General features: G+C 24.4%; 1 protein-coding gene across 11 annotated transcripts in view; it reads right to left on the reverse strand.

The window, feature by feature from the left end:
• LOC111678401 (collagen alpha-1(XVIII) chain) overlaps nt 1-17,409 on the reverse strand; it is a 331,879-nt gene that overhangs the window by 309,135 nt on the left and 5,335 nt on the right. For all 11 annotated transcript variants that reach the window (XM_046953012.1, XM_046953011.1, XM_046953013.1 and 8 more), the window contains exon 2: nt 14,169-14,471. In XM_046953012.1, the coding sequence (XP_046808968.1) occupies nt 14,169-14,318 (150 nt within the window). In that variant the 5' untranslated portion in view covers nt 14,319-14,471. The remainder of the gene's footprint in view (nt 1-14,168; nt 14,472-17,409) is intronic.

Here is a 17,409-nt window from a genome sequence, read left to right on the forward strand (position 1 = left end):
CTGAACTAGAACTGAACTAGAACTGAACTAGAACTGAACTAGAACTGAACTAGAACTGAACTAGAATTGAACTAGAACTGAACTAGAACTGAACTAGAACTAAACTACAACTGAACTAGAACTAAACTACAACTGAACTAGAACTAAACTACAACTGAACTAGAACTAAACTGGAACAAGAACTGAACTGAACTAGAACTGAACTAGAACTGAACTAGAACTAAACTAGAACTGAACTAGAACTGAACAAGAACTGAACTAGAACTGAACTAGAACTGAACTAGAACTGAACTAGAACTGAACTAGAACTGAACTAGAACTGAACTAGAACTGAACTAGAACTGAACTAGAACTGAACTAGAACTGAACTAGAACTGAACTAGAACTGAACTAGAACTGAACTAGAACTGAACTAGAACTGAACTAGAACTGAACTAGAACTAAACTACAACAAAACTAGAACTGAAAAAGCCTTATACCAATCATTAGAGAGTAGTCAATAGTTCTACATTGTAGATAAATACAATTTCTAGTAATTCAGTCCTTACAAATACACTTGATAATGAACTCGTCGGAAGCAACTCCAACACCTCCAATACCAAACAACTTAACATTAACAAAACCAAAGCGCCACATGCAAACAGTCAATAGTTAGATGGTAACAAGGTATACAAATATATTAGCGAAAAGAAAAAAAAAAGCAAAACTGTGCTAATGTTTTAATCAACAGTCGTCATTTAACACAACACCCCAACCCTATCCTCTTAATGCCACCAATAGTCCTTGAAGAGGTGCTACTAATAGCTAGTGGTAACAACAAAAAAGTAAAGCAACTACTACTAGGTCTGCTGCTTAATGTTGTTGATTGTAGTAATAGGAAACAAACAACAAATAAATAAACATCATTAGTGGTACTAGTGTTAAGAGAAAAGCAGCAACAACAGAAAGCGAATGAAAGGTACAAACAACAACTTTAATATTACTACAACAAGGTGTCGTGTTACATTGAGACGCCTATTTGTCTGAGGGGTGCAACTATTAAATAAAATATGTATGGACGTGCAAAACAAAAAAAAGAAAACACCCAGAAAAAAACAAGAAAATATTTCTCTCTAGATCTGTAGGCGTCATTTACGCGTGACATTTGTAATTTTATGCAGGTTTTTTCTTTAACAGAAACCAACACCAAAGCATTCACACTTATTAACTCTGTTTACCAACACTCGTAACGAAACATATTTTTCTAGAATTGTTAGAAAATATCTTACTTTTTCTCCCTCTCTCTCTTCGTAAAAATTCCCGTTTAAATTAGGTAACACAAAAGAGGTCTTTTTTATACAAAACAAAACGATTCAAGACAAATGCAAAACACGACTAGACGTAGGTGTTAGTACACTACGACCCCTATGTGTTTGTTAAAGAGAAAAATTGTATGAAATGCTCTTATACCAATTATGGTAACAAATAAAGTTATTTTTCCTAAACGTTTTAGTCATAGACCCCGACAAGTTCAAGAAAAATATAAATAAAAGGAAATATAGAAAATAGAAACGAAACAGTAGATGTTGGTTAATTGTGTTAAGCAATTTAAATTGTTAAATATTTTTACTAACGTTTATAGAACAGGGTCATTGAGAGAGTGACAAATTAAATAGATTTTTAAAATATAGGTTGATTTTGATGACAGGAAGAATGAATTTGATGGATTTTATTTAATTAGTAAATTTTAAGGTTAAAATGTTAACTATAACTATATTATATTTACTAGCGAATAAACTAGACAATATACTGCTCGATAGACTAGCTAATAGAGTAGCCAATAGACTAGTCAAAATACTATTCAAAATACTTGTCAATAAACTAGTAGTTAGAATAGCCAATAGACTATGGAGTAGCCAAAAGACCAGTCGATACAGCAGCCAATGGACTATTCTATAGACTAGCTAATAGCCTAGTCAAAAGTCTTTTCAAATGACCAGTCAATTGGCTAGACAATAGACCAGTCGATAGACTAGACTATAGACTAGTCAACAGTGTAGTCAATAGAATTGCCAATAGTCTAGTCAATAAAATACTCAATAGACTAATAAATAGATTACTCAATAGACTAGTTAATAGATAAGACAATAGACTTGTCAATAGATAAGACAATAGACTAGTTAATAGATAAGACAATAGACTAGTCAAACGACATCATAACAATGTGATTAACCTAAGAAATATTCCGACAAAGAGATAGAAATCACTTCGTTAAGTTCGTTCAAAGTTGTTCCCTTGCCTTTAACTAGCCAAATAGATACCCCACAAGGCCATAGCCGATGCCCAGACACTTTCATCAGGCAAGTCTTTGGACAATTCTGTCCATATAAAAGTTCACAATACGCAAGTCTAGTCAATAGATTTAGAATAATCAAAAAAGTAAATAACACTTAAATCTAACTATTACATTATCCTTGGAAACTACATATATCTCACGATTAAAATGTTCGATTCTAAACACGGTCTCATAGAGAGCTTAGCAAGTCATATTCCACCGAAAACATCAAATGAAAAGCGAAATAATTTCAATGCTCAATGTTAAATAAGTGAATCTTTTTACAAACAATATTGTGGTCTATTTATATGGTTTGTCTCTGTTTGTTAAAGATTATTGTATGAACGGAAAATGTTCGTGTATGTACATATACATATACACATACCTGTAAATTACAAAATTGAAATTAACTTAAGTCAAATAATTGTGGTCAACCACATACTGACTATAGTTAAAATTTACACACAAAACTAGACCACAAACATATGTATGTAATTGTAAATACAATTCATACAAATATCATATATCACACATACATGTATGTTTACAATTTCAGTTAAGTTATGATGTTTTTAGCTAGAAAACACTTTATTTATGTTTATATGTATCTATAGATACTAACATGTTCAATAATATATATTAGTGTCTGTATACTTGTAAAACACTTATGTACATACATACATACTTGTTTGCTAATTTATTAATATGTTTACTTTAAATACTTGTGTATAATATGTTTGGTAATATATATACATATACAAGTTTAAATATATTTGTGTATGAAAGTGTGATTTCGATGGCTTCCACTAATGAATACAATTATCATAATCAATTTACTTAAATGCTTTCTAACTTTATAAACAAAATTGTATACTACAAAATTTGTAGATACATATGTATATAAGAATATATATAGAAATGTATCAAGTATATAACTTCAATTAACATTGTGTAAGTGTTTGTCTATTTTATTAAACGACACAAACTCATGTAAATTATATGTACATACACACTTATGTATTTTTATTTGTAACTATGTGGTATTCAGATTTGTGGTCATTAAATGAGTAGATTTTCTTCTTTTCAAAGAACAGTAGACAGATTGCTAAATATTTCAACTATTTTAGTATTAAAGAAAAATCCAATTGACAAAAAAATGTTTGTGTCTTCAATGAAATTTGTATTACAATTTAACAGAAGAACAATCAACCCGAACAGACATCTGTAACTCAATCTGGAGCGGCAAGACAAGGGCAAAGAGTTCTAATTTATTTCAAAAGAGGTTCTAGACTGGATCAGACAATTATGCCGATCTTTAAACTTAACTAGAACTGAACTAGAACTGAACTAGAACTGAACTAGAACTGAACTAGAACTGAACTAGAACTGAACTAGAACTAAACTAGAACTGAACTAGAACTGAACTAGAACTGAACTAGAACTGAACTAGAACTGAACTAGAACTGAACTAGAACTGAACTAGAACTGAACTAGAACTGAACTAGAACTGAACTAGAACTGAACTAGAACTGAACTAGAACTGAACTAGAACTGAACTAGAACTGAACTAGAACTGAACTAGAACTGAACTAGAACTGAACTAGAACTGAACTAGAACTGAACTAGAACTGAACTAGAACTGAACTAGAACTGAACTAGAACTGAACTAGAACTGAACTAGAACTGAACTAGAACTGAACTAGAACTGAACTAGAACTGAACTAGAACTGAACTAGAACTGAACTAGAACTGAACTAGAACTGAACTAGAACTGAACTAGAACTGAACTAGAACTGAACTAGAACTGAACTAGAACTGAACTAGAACTGAACTAGAACTGAACTAGAACTGAACTAGAACTGAACTAGAACTGAACTAGAACTGAACTAGAACTGAACTAGAACTGAACTAGAACTGAACTAGAACTGAACTAGAACTGAACTAGAACTGAACTAGAACTGAACTAGAACTGAACTAGAACTGAACTAGAACTGAACTAGAACTGAACTAGAACTGAACTAGAACTGAACTAGAACTGAACTAGAACTAGAACTGAACTAGAACTGAACTAGAACTGAACTAGAACTGAACTAGAACTGAACTAGAACTGAACTAGAACTGAACTAGAACTGAACTAGAACTGAACTAGAACTGAACTAGAACTGAACTAGAACTGAACTAGAACTGAACTAGAACTAGAACTGAACTAGAACTGAACTAGAACTGAACTAGAACTGAACTAGAACTGAACTAGAAAAACTGAAAACTAAACTGAACTAACTGAACTAGAAATGAACTAGAAACTGAAACTAGAACTGAACTAGAACTGAACTAGAACTGAACTAGAACTGAACTAGAACTGAACTAGAACTGAACTAGAACTGAACTAGAACTGAACTAGAACTGAACTAGAACTGAACTAGAACTGAACTAGAACTGAACTAGAACTGAACTAGAACTGAACTAGAACTGAACTAGAACTGAACTAGAACTGAACTAGAACTGAACTAGAACTGAACTAGAACTGAACTAGAACTGAACTAGAACTGAACTAGAACTGAACTAGAACTGAACTAGAACTGAACTAGAACTGAACTAGAACTGAACTAGAGCTGAACTAGAACTGAACTAGAACTGAACTGGAACTGACTAGAACTAAACAAAAACTAAATTGGAACCAAAGAAATAGTCCTTTAAATTTATTACGTTAAAAATAATGTATTTCGTATATTTTCACTAAATAATATCATTATTGCATTTTCCTTCATAATTTGTTTTATATATAAATTTTTTGTATTTTTAACAAATTATGTTTATATTTCTTCTTTGTTCTATAAAGCAACCTTTTAATTTTACATATGGTTGGAAAAAAACTTGTAGAATTTATAATAATAAATTTAATTTCTTTCCTTTTATTAACCTAATTACTTATATCCTTTATCTCTTTACATCAGGCTTCATCTATGGTTTACGTATTGAAACCATTACTTTGTCTTAAAAATTTATTAACTTGGCTCTGCACGCACACAACAATATGGTCGAACACACATAAGCACATGTACAAAATTTGGTTGACCAAAATAGCAGAAAAACTTTATCAACCAGAACATTATAAATGAAAATGGTAAAACTATATTTTATAACCAAAAAAGAAATAAAGAGGTAATGTAAAATAAAAATGAATTATATTATAAATATAAAAGCATATCCTTTTTTTTGCCTTCTTGTAAAATATACATACATATATAGTAATATTTTTTTTTTGTTAAACTTTATAAAAGGATATACATAAAAAGGATAATGTAAAATAAATCTTATATTTTCTTTAACAAAGTAACACACATACACAAAAAAAATCGAGAGGAAAGAATAAAGTCAAGGCAAATGTGAGAACATGTTAATGTGTATGAAAGTTTATATAAATATAAGTATTATAATAGAAATCTAAAAAATAAATCATATTTTATGATAAAATATTAAGAAGATTAAAAATAATGCATAAAACAAAAAAGAATTACAAATATATTTTAAAATATGATTTTCTGGTTATTCCTTTTTTTCGCATTTATTATATTGCGTTTAAATATAAAGAGAAGTGTATAATGGAAAGAAAAACCTTGAATTTGTTTTTAATAAAATCATAATTTTTTCTTGTTTTAAACAAAACAACACTTTATCATCAGTTTAGAATAGTTTCTATAGTTTAATTTTTATTTAAATTAGGGATACATATATGAATAAAAAGTATTTGTTTAAAGGGATAATGGTTAATTCACCTACATTTCAAAATAAAGTAGCACCCGAAACAAAAGTTCTTTCGATATTTCCTAAGTGATTGAAAAATTTTATTTCCCTAAAGAAATATTTTAAGTAAAATTGGTTCAAAATTTTCTATAAAAAGAAAATTTAATTTTCTTTTAGAAAGAAATATTTTTTTCTTTTTACTTTTTTATAAAAAGGAAAATTTTGTACAAAAAATTAATTTATTGAAAATTTTCTATAAAAGAAAAATTTATTGAATTTTTTTTTTAGTTAAAAATGTTTCATAAAATATATTATTGAAAAAATTCTATTTAAAGGAAATTTATTGAAAATTTTCTATTTAAAGGGAAAATTATTGAAAATATTCTACTAAAATAAATATTTGCAGATTTTTTTAAACTTTTCTATAAAAAGAAAAATTTTGTACAAAAACATAATACTTTAAAAATGTTCTATTAAAGGAAAATTTATTTGAAAATTTTAAAATTAAAAATATTTTATAAAAAAATTTTATTTAAAGAATATTTATTGAAAATTGTCTATTTAAAGGAAAAATTATTGAAAATTTTGTAAAAAAAGAAAATTGAATCAAAATATTCTATTTTAGGAAAACTTATTGATTTTCTTTCAAAAATTTGCGTTCTAGAAAGAAAATGTATTATAAATCGAAAAAATGTAGAAATTTTTTTATATTAAAACGAAATTTATGGAAATGGAAAATCTTCTATTAAAAGAAAATTTATGGAAAATTTTCTATTAAGAAGAAAATGTATGGAAAATTATCTATTAAAAAGAAAATTTATTAAATGTGGAAAATTTGTATATTAAAACGTAAGTTAATTAAAATTTATTTAAAATTTAATTAAAAAGAAAAAGTGTGGAAAATTTTCTATTAAGAAGAAAATGTATGGAAAATTTCCTTTAAAAAGGAAAATTAACTGAAAATTGTCTTTAAAAAGAAAATTTATAGACATTTTTTTATTAAAAGGAAAATTTATTAAAAATTTTCTACTAAAAAAGATTTTTTTTAAAATTGCTAAAAATTTCTATTAAACAGAAAATTTTTCATTTAAAGAAAATCTTATAGAAATTTTTCAATAGGAAAAAAATTCATTGAAATTTTTTTATATAAAAGAACTTTTATTGAAATTTTTTATAAAAAAGAACATTTATCGAAATTTTTTATATAAAAGAAATGTATTGAAAACTTTCTCTTAAAAAGTTAATTGTTTCTTGAAAATTTTCTAAAAAGAAAATTTCTATTAGAAAAAAAGATATTTTAAATTTTCTATTAAAAAGATTTTTTTTACTAAAATTTTTTATGAAAAAAAATTATTCAAAACAAGTATGAATGTATAGTCGGGCGTAGCCGACCATATGATACCCTACACCAGTCAGTATGTATGTTAAAAATGGGGATTATTTAAAAAAATAAAGCATTTGGTTTGTTTTTTTTTGTAACTTTATTTTGGAATATTTTTACTTTTTTTGGCAAAAAAAGAGATTTTTTAAGAGGGCCCAAAGGGGAGTAGGGCAAAATATGGCCCTATCCTTAAAAATGTTGGTAGGGGGAATTAAGTCTTCTTCAATATTATTTATGTAGAAATTAAAAGTGTTATTAGTGTTTGTAAGTGAATTTTGACCTTTAAGTCATTTTCTGAAGGGGAGTTTGTATGTGGGATAGGGTCAAATGAAGCCCGATCGTTACAAAAATCGGAAGTGCCATTTAAAGTTCTATAAAACTAAGTTTTGTCGACTTTTGTTAACATAATAGATCATTTAAGTTAATTATAAGCCAAAAGGCCCTATTTGGGGGGTACGGTTGTATGGGGGCTAGTCGAAATAATGGACCGATTTCAACCATTTTCAATAGGCTTCGTCCTTGGGCCAAAAGAAGCGTGTGTGCCAAATTTCATCTAATTATCTTGAAAATTGCGACCTGTACCTTGCGCACAAAATTTACATGGACAGCCAGCCAGACGGACGGACATAGCTTAATCGACTAAGAAAATGATTCTAAGCCGATTGGTATACTTTAAGGTGGGTATAGGACGAATATTTTTGTATGTTACAAACATCAGCACAAACCCAATATACCCTCCCCACTAAAGTGGTGTAGGGTATAATTATCTATAAAAAATTAGTTTTATTAAAATTTTTTCTTAAAAAGAAAATTTACATGAATTTTTTTTAACTAAATTTATTGAACATTTTCAATTAAGTCGAAAGTTCATTGAAATATTTTTTTATTAAAACAAATTTTATTTAATATTTTCTAATAGACAGAAAGAGAGTTTTAAATAAATGTATTCCTTTAATTGATATAATTAATTGGCTTTTCTCTATAATCTCAAATTTCACTTAAATCATTTGCTCATTAATTGGAATACTAAATATCGAATTACTAGGAAATATACAATGATTTCTTGATATCATCTAACAGCTCTTTAGAGTGTAGAGAGCATTCTATGCTTAAATCTTGACCTACTATCACTTTCTCTACATATACAGTGAAAGTTTCTACTTTCTTCTGGGTGTAATGTGATGTTGCTGTTTTTGTTTTCAGTTTTTGCTTATTGCATATTAAGTTCTCATTGTGATAATAAAACGGGTGTTTTTCATGCGAGTGTGTAGTAGTAGTAGTAGTAGTAGTAGTGACAAACACATATAGAAATTTACTAATGTATGCAAGAGTGTATGTTATTTTGCTTATAGCTGTAATTTTATATTAGTTTACATTTATTCACATCCATTTTTTACTCATTGCAATAGTTGTTGGTTTTTTATTGCTTGCATATCCCTGCAGTTTGATGTGATTGTTTACTCTCTATAGGTATAGTATAGAAAAACTGCTCTAAATACACTTCTCTTTAGATTACCAAGATACAATTAAGTAACTACTGACTTCCTCTAAACATTAGTTAAATTTGCCGTTATTTTTACTTTACATTTTCTCTCTTCTATCTTAATTTTGTAAAAGTTTTGTCTAAAAAGGAATTTCTTGTAAAACTGGTTGGGTGTTTACGTATACATTGCATACATGTATAAATAAATATACATACATAGTATTATGATTGTATGTGTAAAGGGTTAAAATGCAGCAAACATACTCGACCTTTGTTTGTTATTGTTGCTATTGCCATTGCTGATTTTACAGTTTGCTGTTGGTTTTCATGTTTACTCTTATGTAGATATTTGAACTCTGCTACAAGCTTAAACTAACACAATAGGAAAATATCACGAAAATAGCTTCTCAAGAACCCTAAATTAGTGCAATTTAAAAGAATAGTTATATTATTGGTTAGCAGCTAAATTTTACATGTAGTTGATGTTTAAATGAATGTCTCAGTTATTAAAAAGTTTTCATAACTTTTTTTTTTCATATATAAAAAAATATTTTTCTTTAATTGCAATTTTTCGTAAAATCAGTCCCATTGTGTTCTTCGTTTAATATTGAGTATATAATAAAAAAAAATACAAAAAATACTACAACTTAACGAAGAATGCATATAAATTATCCACTCAAAAATGCAATTTCCTGAAAAATCATTCATTCTCTCTTTCACTCCTTCATTTACTCTATATGGCACCTACACACTTTAATATCCATTTTCCTTAAATACACGTTTAAATTATTTTAAATATAGAAGTTAGCACACCCACGAAAGACAATGGAAAAAGATTTTTCCAAAAAAATTTAGTTTTATGAAATATTTTTGTTAATATCTTTATTTATGGAATATTTTCATAAAATTTTTATTTCATGGAAATTTTTTCATAAAATTTCTTTTATAGAAAAATATCTATGAATTTCATTTATACACAAATTCTTAAAATTTCTTTTAATATAGAATTTTCGTTAATTTTTTAAAAAAATGTTCGTTAAATTTTCTTTTATAGAAGATTTTCGCTTAATTTTATTTTATAGAAAATTTTCGTTAAACATATCTTTTATAGAACATTTCGTTAAATTTACTTTTTTTAAAAAAATTTCCGTTAAATTAAATTTAAATTTTCCATATAAAAAATTTTGGTTTATTTTATTTTATAGAAAAAATTTGTTGAATTTTCTTTATATCGAAATTTTTGTAAAATTTTTTTATATATTTTTTAATAGAAAATTTTGACTTAAATTTGCCTTTTATAGAAAATGTTCGTTAAATTTTTATTTTAAAGAAAAATTTTGTAAATATTCCTTTTTATAGAAAATTTCCTTTAAATTAATTTTTATTGAAAATTTTCTATAAATTTTCTCTTTCTGAAAAACTTACGTTAAATTTTCTTTTAATAGAAAATTTTTGTTTAATTTTCTTTTTATACAGAATTTTAGTTAAATTTTCTTTTATATAAAATTTTCGTTAACTTTTTATTAAAAATTTTCGGTAAATTTTCACATAAGATTTTCGTTAAATTTTTATAAAAAAATGTTCATTAAATGTTTATAGAAAATTTTCCTTAAGTTTTGTTAAAAAATTCATTTATTTTTTTATAAAATATTTTCGTTAAATTTTCTTCTTATACAAATTTTTCGTTTGATATTCATTTTATAGAATATTTTCATTAAATTTTCTTTTTTAAGAAAAGTTCGGTTAAATTCTTAAAGCAACATTTTCTTTAAATTTTTATAAGAAATTTTTGTATTTTTTTTTTTTATAAAAAAATTGTGTAAAATTTTCAATTTATAAAAAATGTTCATCAGATTTTTTTCTTATTAATAACAATTTTGTAAAATTTTACTTTTATAGCTAATTTTCATTACATTTGTAACTGTGTACCATCGACAGGTAGCAAAATACTAACAACTATCGCTGATGATAATAAAGACTTCCACCCACAAAATAAATTTTCAATTGCTGTTTCCAGCAGAAGCCTCAAAATCGAATGGTTTTGGATGAATATTTATGTTGGCAAAAGCGTAAGTATATTAAAGCAACATATCGATACCAAAAAAACCAAATTTCAAAAATGTGTATTTGCAAAATTTACATGTGAACTTGTAGAGAAGAGAAAAACAAAACACATACAAATGAAAATTTTTGCAGCAGAGGAAGGACCATTATTATCAACAACATGCAGAGAATTTATAACCAAAATTCAACATTATTGATGTTATATTGAGCTCATTTTTTTTGTGGCTGGAGGATAAGGAAAAGTTTTAAAGGATTTACCAACGACAGATGATAAGTATTACAATTAAAGAGGGTATTGTCTGGACTCTGAGAAGGCTATTATGTATAATGTACATATGTCTATATAATTTAAATACATACATTTATATATTTTTTAGCATTTTCACATTTATTGGTAAAAATATTTTAATATTTTAAATGTGTAAATTATATTTTGAGATTTTTTACGCTTAATTTGCTAATATGAAAACTCTTTTCATTGAAATTCAATTGTTAAATTTTAAGGTAAAAAAATAAATTACAATTTTTCACATTAAACTTAATAATTGCTATAAAAAGAAAATTAAACGATAATTTTTTTTTTTTTTTTAAATGAAAATTTTCTATTAAAAAAATTCAACGAAAAAATTTCTACAAAATGAAAAATTAACAATAATTTTCTATAAAAAGAAAATTAAACGAAAATTGTCTATAATAGAAATTTATAAAAAATTTTCTACAAATTGAAAATTTAACCATAATTTTCTATGAAAAGAAAATTTAACAATAATTTTCTATGAAAAGAAAATTTTACAAAAACTTCTCTACAAAAAGAAAATTTAAGAAAATTTTCCACAAAAAGAAAATTTAACGAACATTTCCCATAAAAATTAAATTTGACGAACATTAAAAAAAAAGAAAATTTAAAGAAAAATTTTCTATAAAAAGATATTAAAAAAAAATATTCTATGAAAAGGACATTTAGGGAAAATTAAAAATGAAATAATAATTTAAGAAAATTTTCTGTAAAAAGACAATTATTAAAAGGAAATTTTCTATAAAGAAAAATATTATCGAAAATGTTCTATTAAAACAAATTTTAATGAGAATTTTCTATAAAAAAAAAACATTCAACGAAAATTTTCTATGAAAAGAATATTTTGCTAAAATTTTTCTATAAAAAGAAAATTTTATGAAAAGTTTTCTATAAAAATATAATTTGGCAATATTCTATAGAAATTAATTTAACGAAAATTTTTTATAAAATTTTCTAAAAAAAAAGAAAATTTCATGATTTCTTTTTAAATAATATTAAACGAAATATATTTTATAAAAAGAAATTTTTATTAAAACTTTTCTTTAAAAAGAAAATTTAACGATAATTTTCTATAAAAATAAAATTAAACCAAAAAATATTTTTTTTTAAATTAATGATAGTTTTATAAAAAAATATAATTTAATAAAAATATTCTATAAAAAGAAAATTTATTTAAAATTTTCTCTAAAAAGAAAATTCAACGAAAATTATTTATGAAAAGGAAATTTTGCGAAAAATTTTTCATAAACGGAACAATTTATGAAAAAATTTTCTTTAAAAAGATAATTATCTTTAAAACGAAAATCTAACGAAAACTTTCTATGGAAAGAAAATCTAATGAATATTTTCAAAAAAAAAATATATAAGAAAAATAATTGCTGAAAAATGTTCTATCAAAGTGAAATTTTTTTTAAAACGAAAATTTTAATTTTATAAAATTTTAAGAATATTTTTATAAAATAAAAACTATTTCGATAATTTTTTATAAAAACTTTTTAAACAAACTTCTCAAAATTATAATTTATCAATAATTTCTGTAAAGGAGGAAATAAATAGTAAATTTTCGAAAAAAATTCACTATAAAATTTTTTTTTTCAATTTCCTATTAAAAATTATTTTTTCTTAAATTTTCTATAAATAAGGAAATTTAACATAAATTTTCTATAAAAAGAAAATTTATTTTGATAAATTTTTTATTAAAAGAAAATTTATCGGAAATAATGTACTATATTTTTTTTCAATTTCCTATTAAAAATTTTTTTTCTTAAATTTTCTTTCAATAAGGAAATTTAACGTAAATTTTCTATAAAATAAATTTATTTTGATAAAATTTGTATTAAAAGAAAATTTATCGGAAATTTTTTGTAAAAAAAATATCGGAAACTTTTTAAAAAGAAAGCTTTATCCAAAATTTTTTATTAAAAAAATTTATTAAAAATTTTCTATTAAGAAAATTTATCAAATATTTTCTATCAAGAAAATTTATCGAATATTTTCTATCAAAAAAATTTATCGGGTATTTTCTATCAAGAAAATTTATCGAATATTTTCTATAAAGAAAATTAATTAAAAATTTTCTGTTAAGAAAATTTATTGAAAATTTTCTATTAAGAAAATTTATTGAAAATTTTCTATTAAGAAAATTTATTTAATATTATCTATTAAGAAAATTTATTAAAAATTTTCTATTAAGAAAATTTATTGAAAATGTTCTATCAGGAAGATTTATCGAATATTTTCTATTAAGAAAATCGAATATAGAATATTTTCTATCAAGAAAATGTATCGAATATTTTTTATCAATAAAATTTATTGAAAATGTTTTATCAGGAAGATTTATCGAATATTTTTTATCAAGAAAATTTATTGAAAATTTTCTATAAAAAACGGAATATATAGAAAATTGTTTATAAATGGAAATTTTATCGAAAAATTTCTATAATAAAATTAGAAAAAATATTATAAAAATGTAAAAAAAAACATTTTACGATAAAAAAAATTATGGAAAATTTTCAAATAAAAAGAAAATAAAAAAATCGAATAAAAATTTGTCTAACAATTTTCCGATAAAACAGATAAATCAATAAAATAATGTAAAGAAACATTTCTTTTATCATAGATTTTCTATAAATGAAAAAAATATTAAATAGTGCATAGTCTAGAATAAAGGTAAGACATAAGTAAAGACTAAGGACCAGACTATAGCCTTGATAACAGGCAATTTAATCATAAAGATTATAGTCAAATCTTTAGTCAAGTTTAAATTGAAAATTTTCTCCGTTTAGACTACAAACTAATTAATAGCCTAAACATCAAGAATGTTTATGTAAGAGGATTTAAACGATCATTTCATGTGTAAAATTTACATTTCTAAAGAGACATTTACCTGTATCCTAGCAGCAACACGTTCGCCGTTATAACGATTGGGTATGAACCAACCTTTCGTAGAACCAGTTACCAGAACTACACCGAGTAAAAAGAAGACTATTAAAGCAGTTATTAAAAGTTTAGCACGCGTCGATATAACCATTGCCATTTTGTCAAAATTTTTTTTTTATAATATTTATTTAATTTTTGTTATTTAATTAGTTAACAATTAATTATAATTTTTAATATTTTTAGATTTTTTATTTTTTAAATATGATATGTAGAGTTTTTTTTTAGTGATATTATGTTATAAACTAGAGCACTGCAAGAGAAAAGAAATAAATAAATTTAAAATTATGTTAAGATTTAAAAAAAATATTGAAACTGTATTAAATATTTTCAAATGTTGAAGGTGACCGAAGACTTAAAACCATTAATTAGAACACAAATTTTAGGTTTTTTTGAATGCTTAGTTTTAGTAATAAAAGTTATAAACACTATAAACTCTGAAAAGTACATTTTATTTTCAAAAACAAATTCATTTAAAGTACAACAATTAAATAATGTTGTATTTAAATCTAAATATTTCCGAATTCCTTCTACAAAGTTGAATGACTTCTAAGGTTTTCTACACATTTTTTTTAAATACTTTTTTCTACTTTCCTTAATAAATAGTTTTCATAACTCGAATTAATATTTTATTTTTCCGTCTGTTGCATTATGAATTTTATATTTCTTTTTCTTTATATTTTCATTGTTCCCCCAAGTATACTTATGTTTTATTTCTATGTGAACCCCTAAAGTATGCTTTAATATGTACTTACATATTTAAAACTACATAAGCTTTTTATATAATTATTTTAAATTAGTCTATATTAAATACTTATTAAATTGTATTTAATTTTTACAACAACTAAAAGACAAGAAAATCTTTAAAAATAAATAATATTAAAAAACAGGCAGGAGTTAATTAAATCATAAAATATTAGCTTTTTCTATTACTTTCTTAAATTTCTTAAGAATTTTGACATGTATTAAAGCTCACTGTTAATTCGTTTTAACCAACTGCTAAACTCGTTTTGCCTTTTACTTTTCATTTTTATTTAACTGATTTGTTTTTTCCTTTTCTTTTTTTTGTGTTTGTTTTTCTCTGAACAATAAAAATTATCTAGTCCTGTTATTAGTTTGTTTAAACTTAAAACCCTTTTTATTGCATGTTAATTTCTCTCTTGAAATTTAACCCAATTCAATGTGTAAAACTTTCATTTGTTTGCATATTAGAAAAGATAGAGTAACTGTTACGTACATGTGTTTATTCTCGCTTTTTTATCTACTTTTATTCCACATCTGCTTTCGTTTTTTTTTTAAACTTTTTTGCTTACAATATGGCAACCTTTTGATTTTGTTTGACTACAAGAAGGGGTAAAGGGTTACAAAACCAACATTTATTTTTGCCATAGAAGGAAAACCAAATACAAAAAAAAATGAGAAAAAGTTTAGCTTTAACTTTACATTTTTTAAGTTCCTCCTTTTCAAACATATTCCCAGAGCTATAATATATTTTACATGTAAAAGGGTAAAACGTTCAAAATAAACAAAATTGTTGGAATTTTAAAAGTTACAAATAGAAGACGAATTGTGCAGTATAGCTACAAGATTAAGTAATCAGTTTTAGACGAAAGTTTTCTTTTTACAGAAAATTTTCCCACTAAGAACTGAACAAGAATTGATCTAGAACTAAACAAGAATTGATCTAGAACTGAACAAGAATTTATCTAGAACTGAACTAGAACTGAACTTGAACTGAACTAGAACTGAACTAGAACTGAACTAGAACTAGAACTGAATTAGAACTGAACTAGAACTGAACTAGAACTAAACTAGAACTGAACTAGAACTGAACTAGAACTGAACTAGAACTGAACTAGAACTGAACTAGAACTGAACTAGAACTGAACTAGAACTGAACTAGAACTGAACTAGAACTGAACTAGAACTAGAACTGAACTAGAACTGAACTAGAACTGAACTAGAACTGAACTATAACATGTAGTTACTTATATAATAAAAATATGCATTTCATTAACTTTATTATTAAAAAACTGAATATCCTCAATATATAATTTACATAATCTATAGATATTATTATTAAATTATACAAAGCATGTAGTAAATTTAATTATAATCTGATTATTTACTACAACTATTTAAAATAAAATAATTATAAAGTTAAATGAATTGACTAAACTACGCTTCAATAAATTGTTTGCTTAATACATTCAATTAAAATAACTTTAAATTGAATTTGCTTTAAATCCGCAAACAAGTAAAATAAATTGTTTAGCAAAAAAAAAAACAATAATGAACACTAGACGTATGATTAATTTTAAAACTAAATTAAACAGTATACGCCCATTTGTACTAGTGTTAAAAAATTAAGCTTTTGGTCTAATAAAATTACACAAAAACATTTTAGCCAACAAATAAAAAAAGGTCATTTAAGATGAAGTAAAAATAAAACTGCACAAAACGAACCTTATTCTTTAGCTCATTAACTATTGTCAACTTTATGACACTTTTTATAGCATACCATTAGGCGTAGCTGGAGAAATACAATAAAGAATGAGAAAGAGAGACAAGAAAGAGAAGTTTTTATTTAAATTACATTTTAAATAAAGCAACTAATATAAAACTCATTTAACAGCAATAAAACAAATTTACATATAATTTAATTTCAATACAAGAAAATGACAAGAAAAGGAAGCGAATAAAAGAGTAAGGAAAATGGTTAGAATAAAATTATTTTTTTTTACGAAAAGGGAAAGAAAATTTCACAAATTTTCTTTAAAAAAAAGGATAAAAAATATAAGCTTGAACCTTAAGATATATATTGTTTATATTTTGACTTAAGCAAAGAAGAAAACAGTTTAAAAGAAGAAAGTAATTTAACTGATCATTATTGTCAACAACATCATCATTACAGTAACGAGCGCGGAGGAATATATACGACAAAAAAAAATTAACTTAATTTTAACTTATTTACGTGATTTTCTCTTAAACATTTTTCTTAATTTTTTTTTTACTTTCTTAACAAAAGAAAAATACACAAGAAAAGGATATTAAAACTCTTGCCTTTATAGTTAAAAAGCAGAAAACTTTTACCAACAACATCTTCAGCAAAAGTAGCTTATCCTGCCTTAACGAGGGCAAACAAAGACAAAAATAAACGAATATAAAACACGAAAGAAATGGAAAATAAA

The sequence above is a fragment of the Lucilia cuprina genome, chromosome 5 (genome assembly GCF_022045245.1).
Source record: "Lucilia cuprina isolate Lc7/37 chromosome 5, ASM2204524v1, whole genome shotgun sequence".
NCBI classification, from domain to species: Eukaryota; Metazoa; Arthropoda; class Insecta; order Diptera; family Calliphoridae; genus Lucilia; species Lucilia cuprina.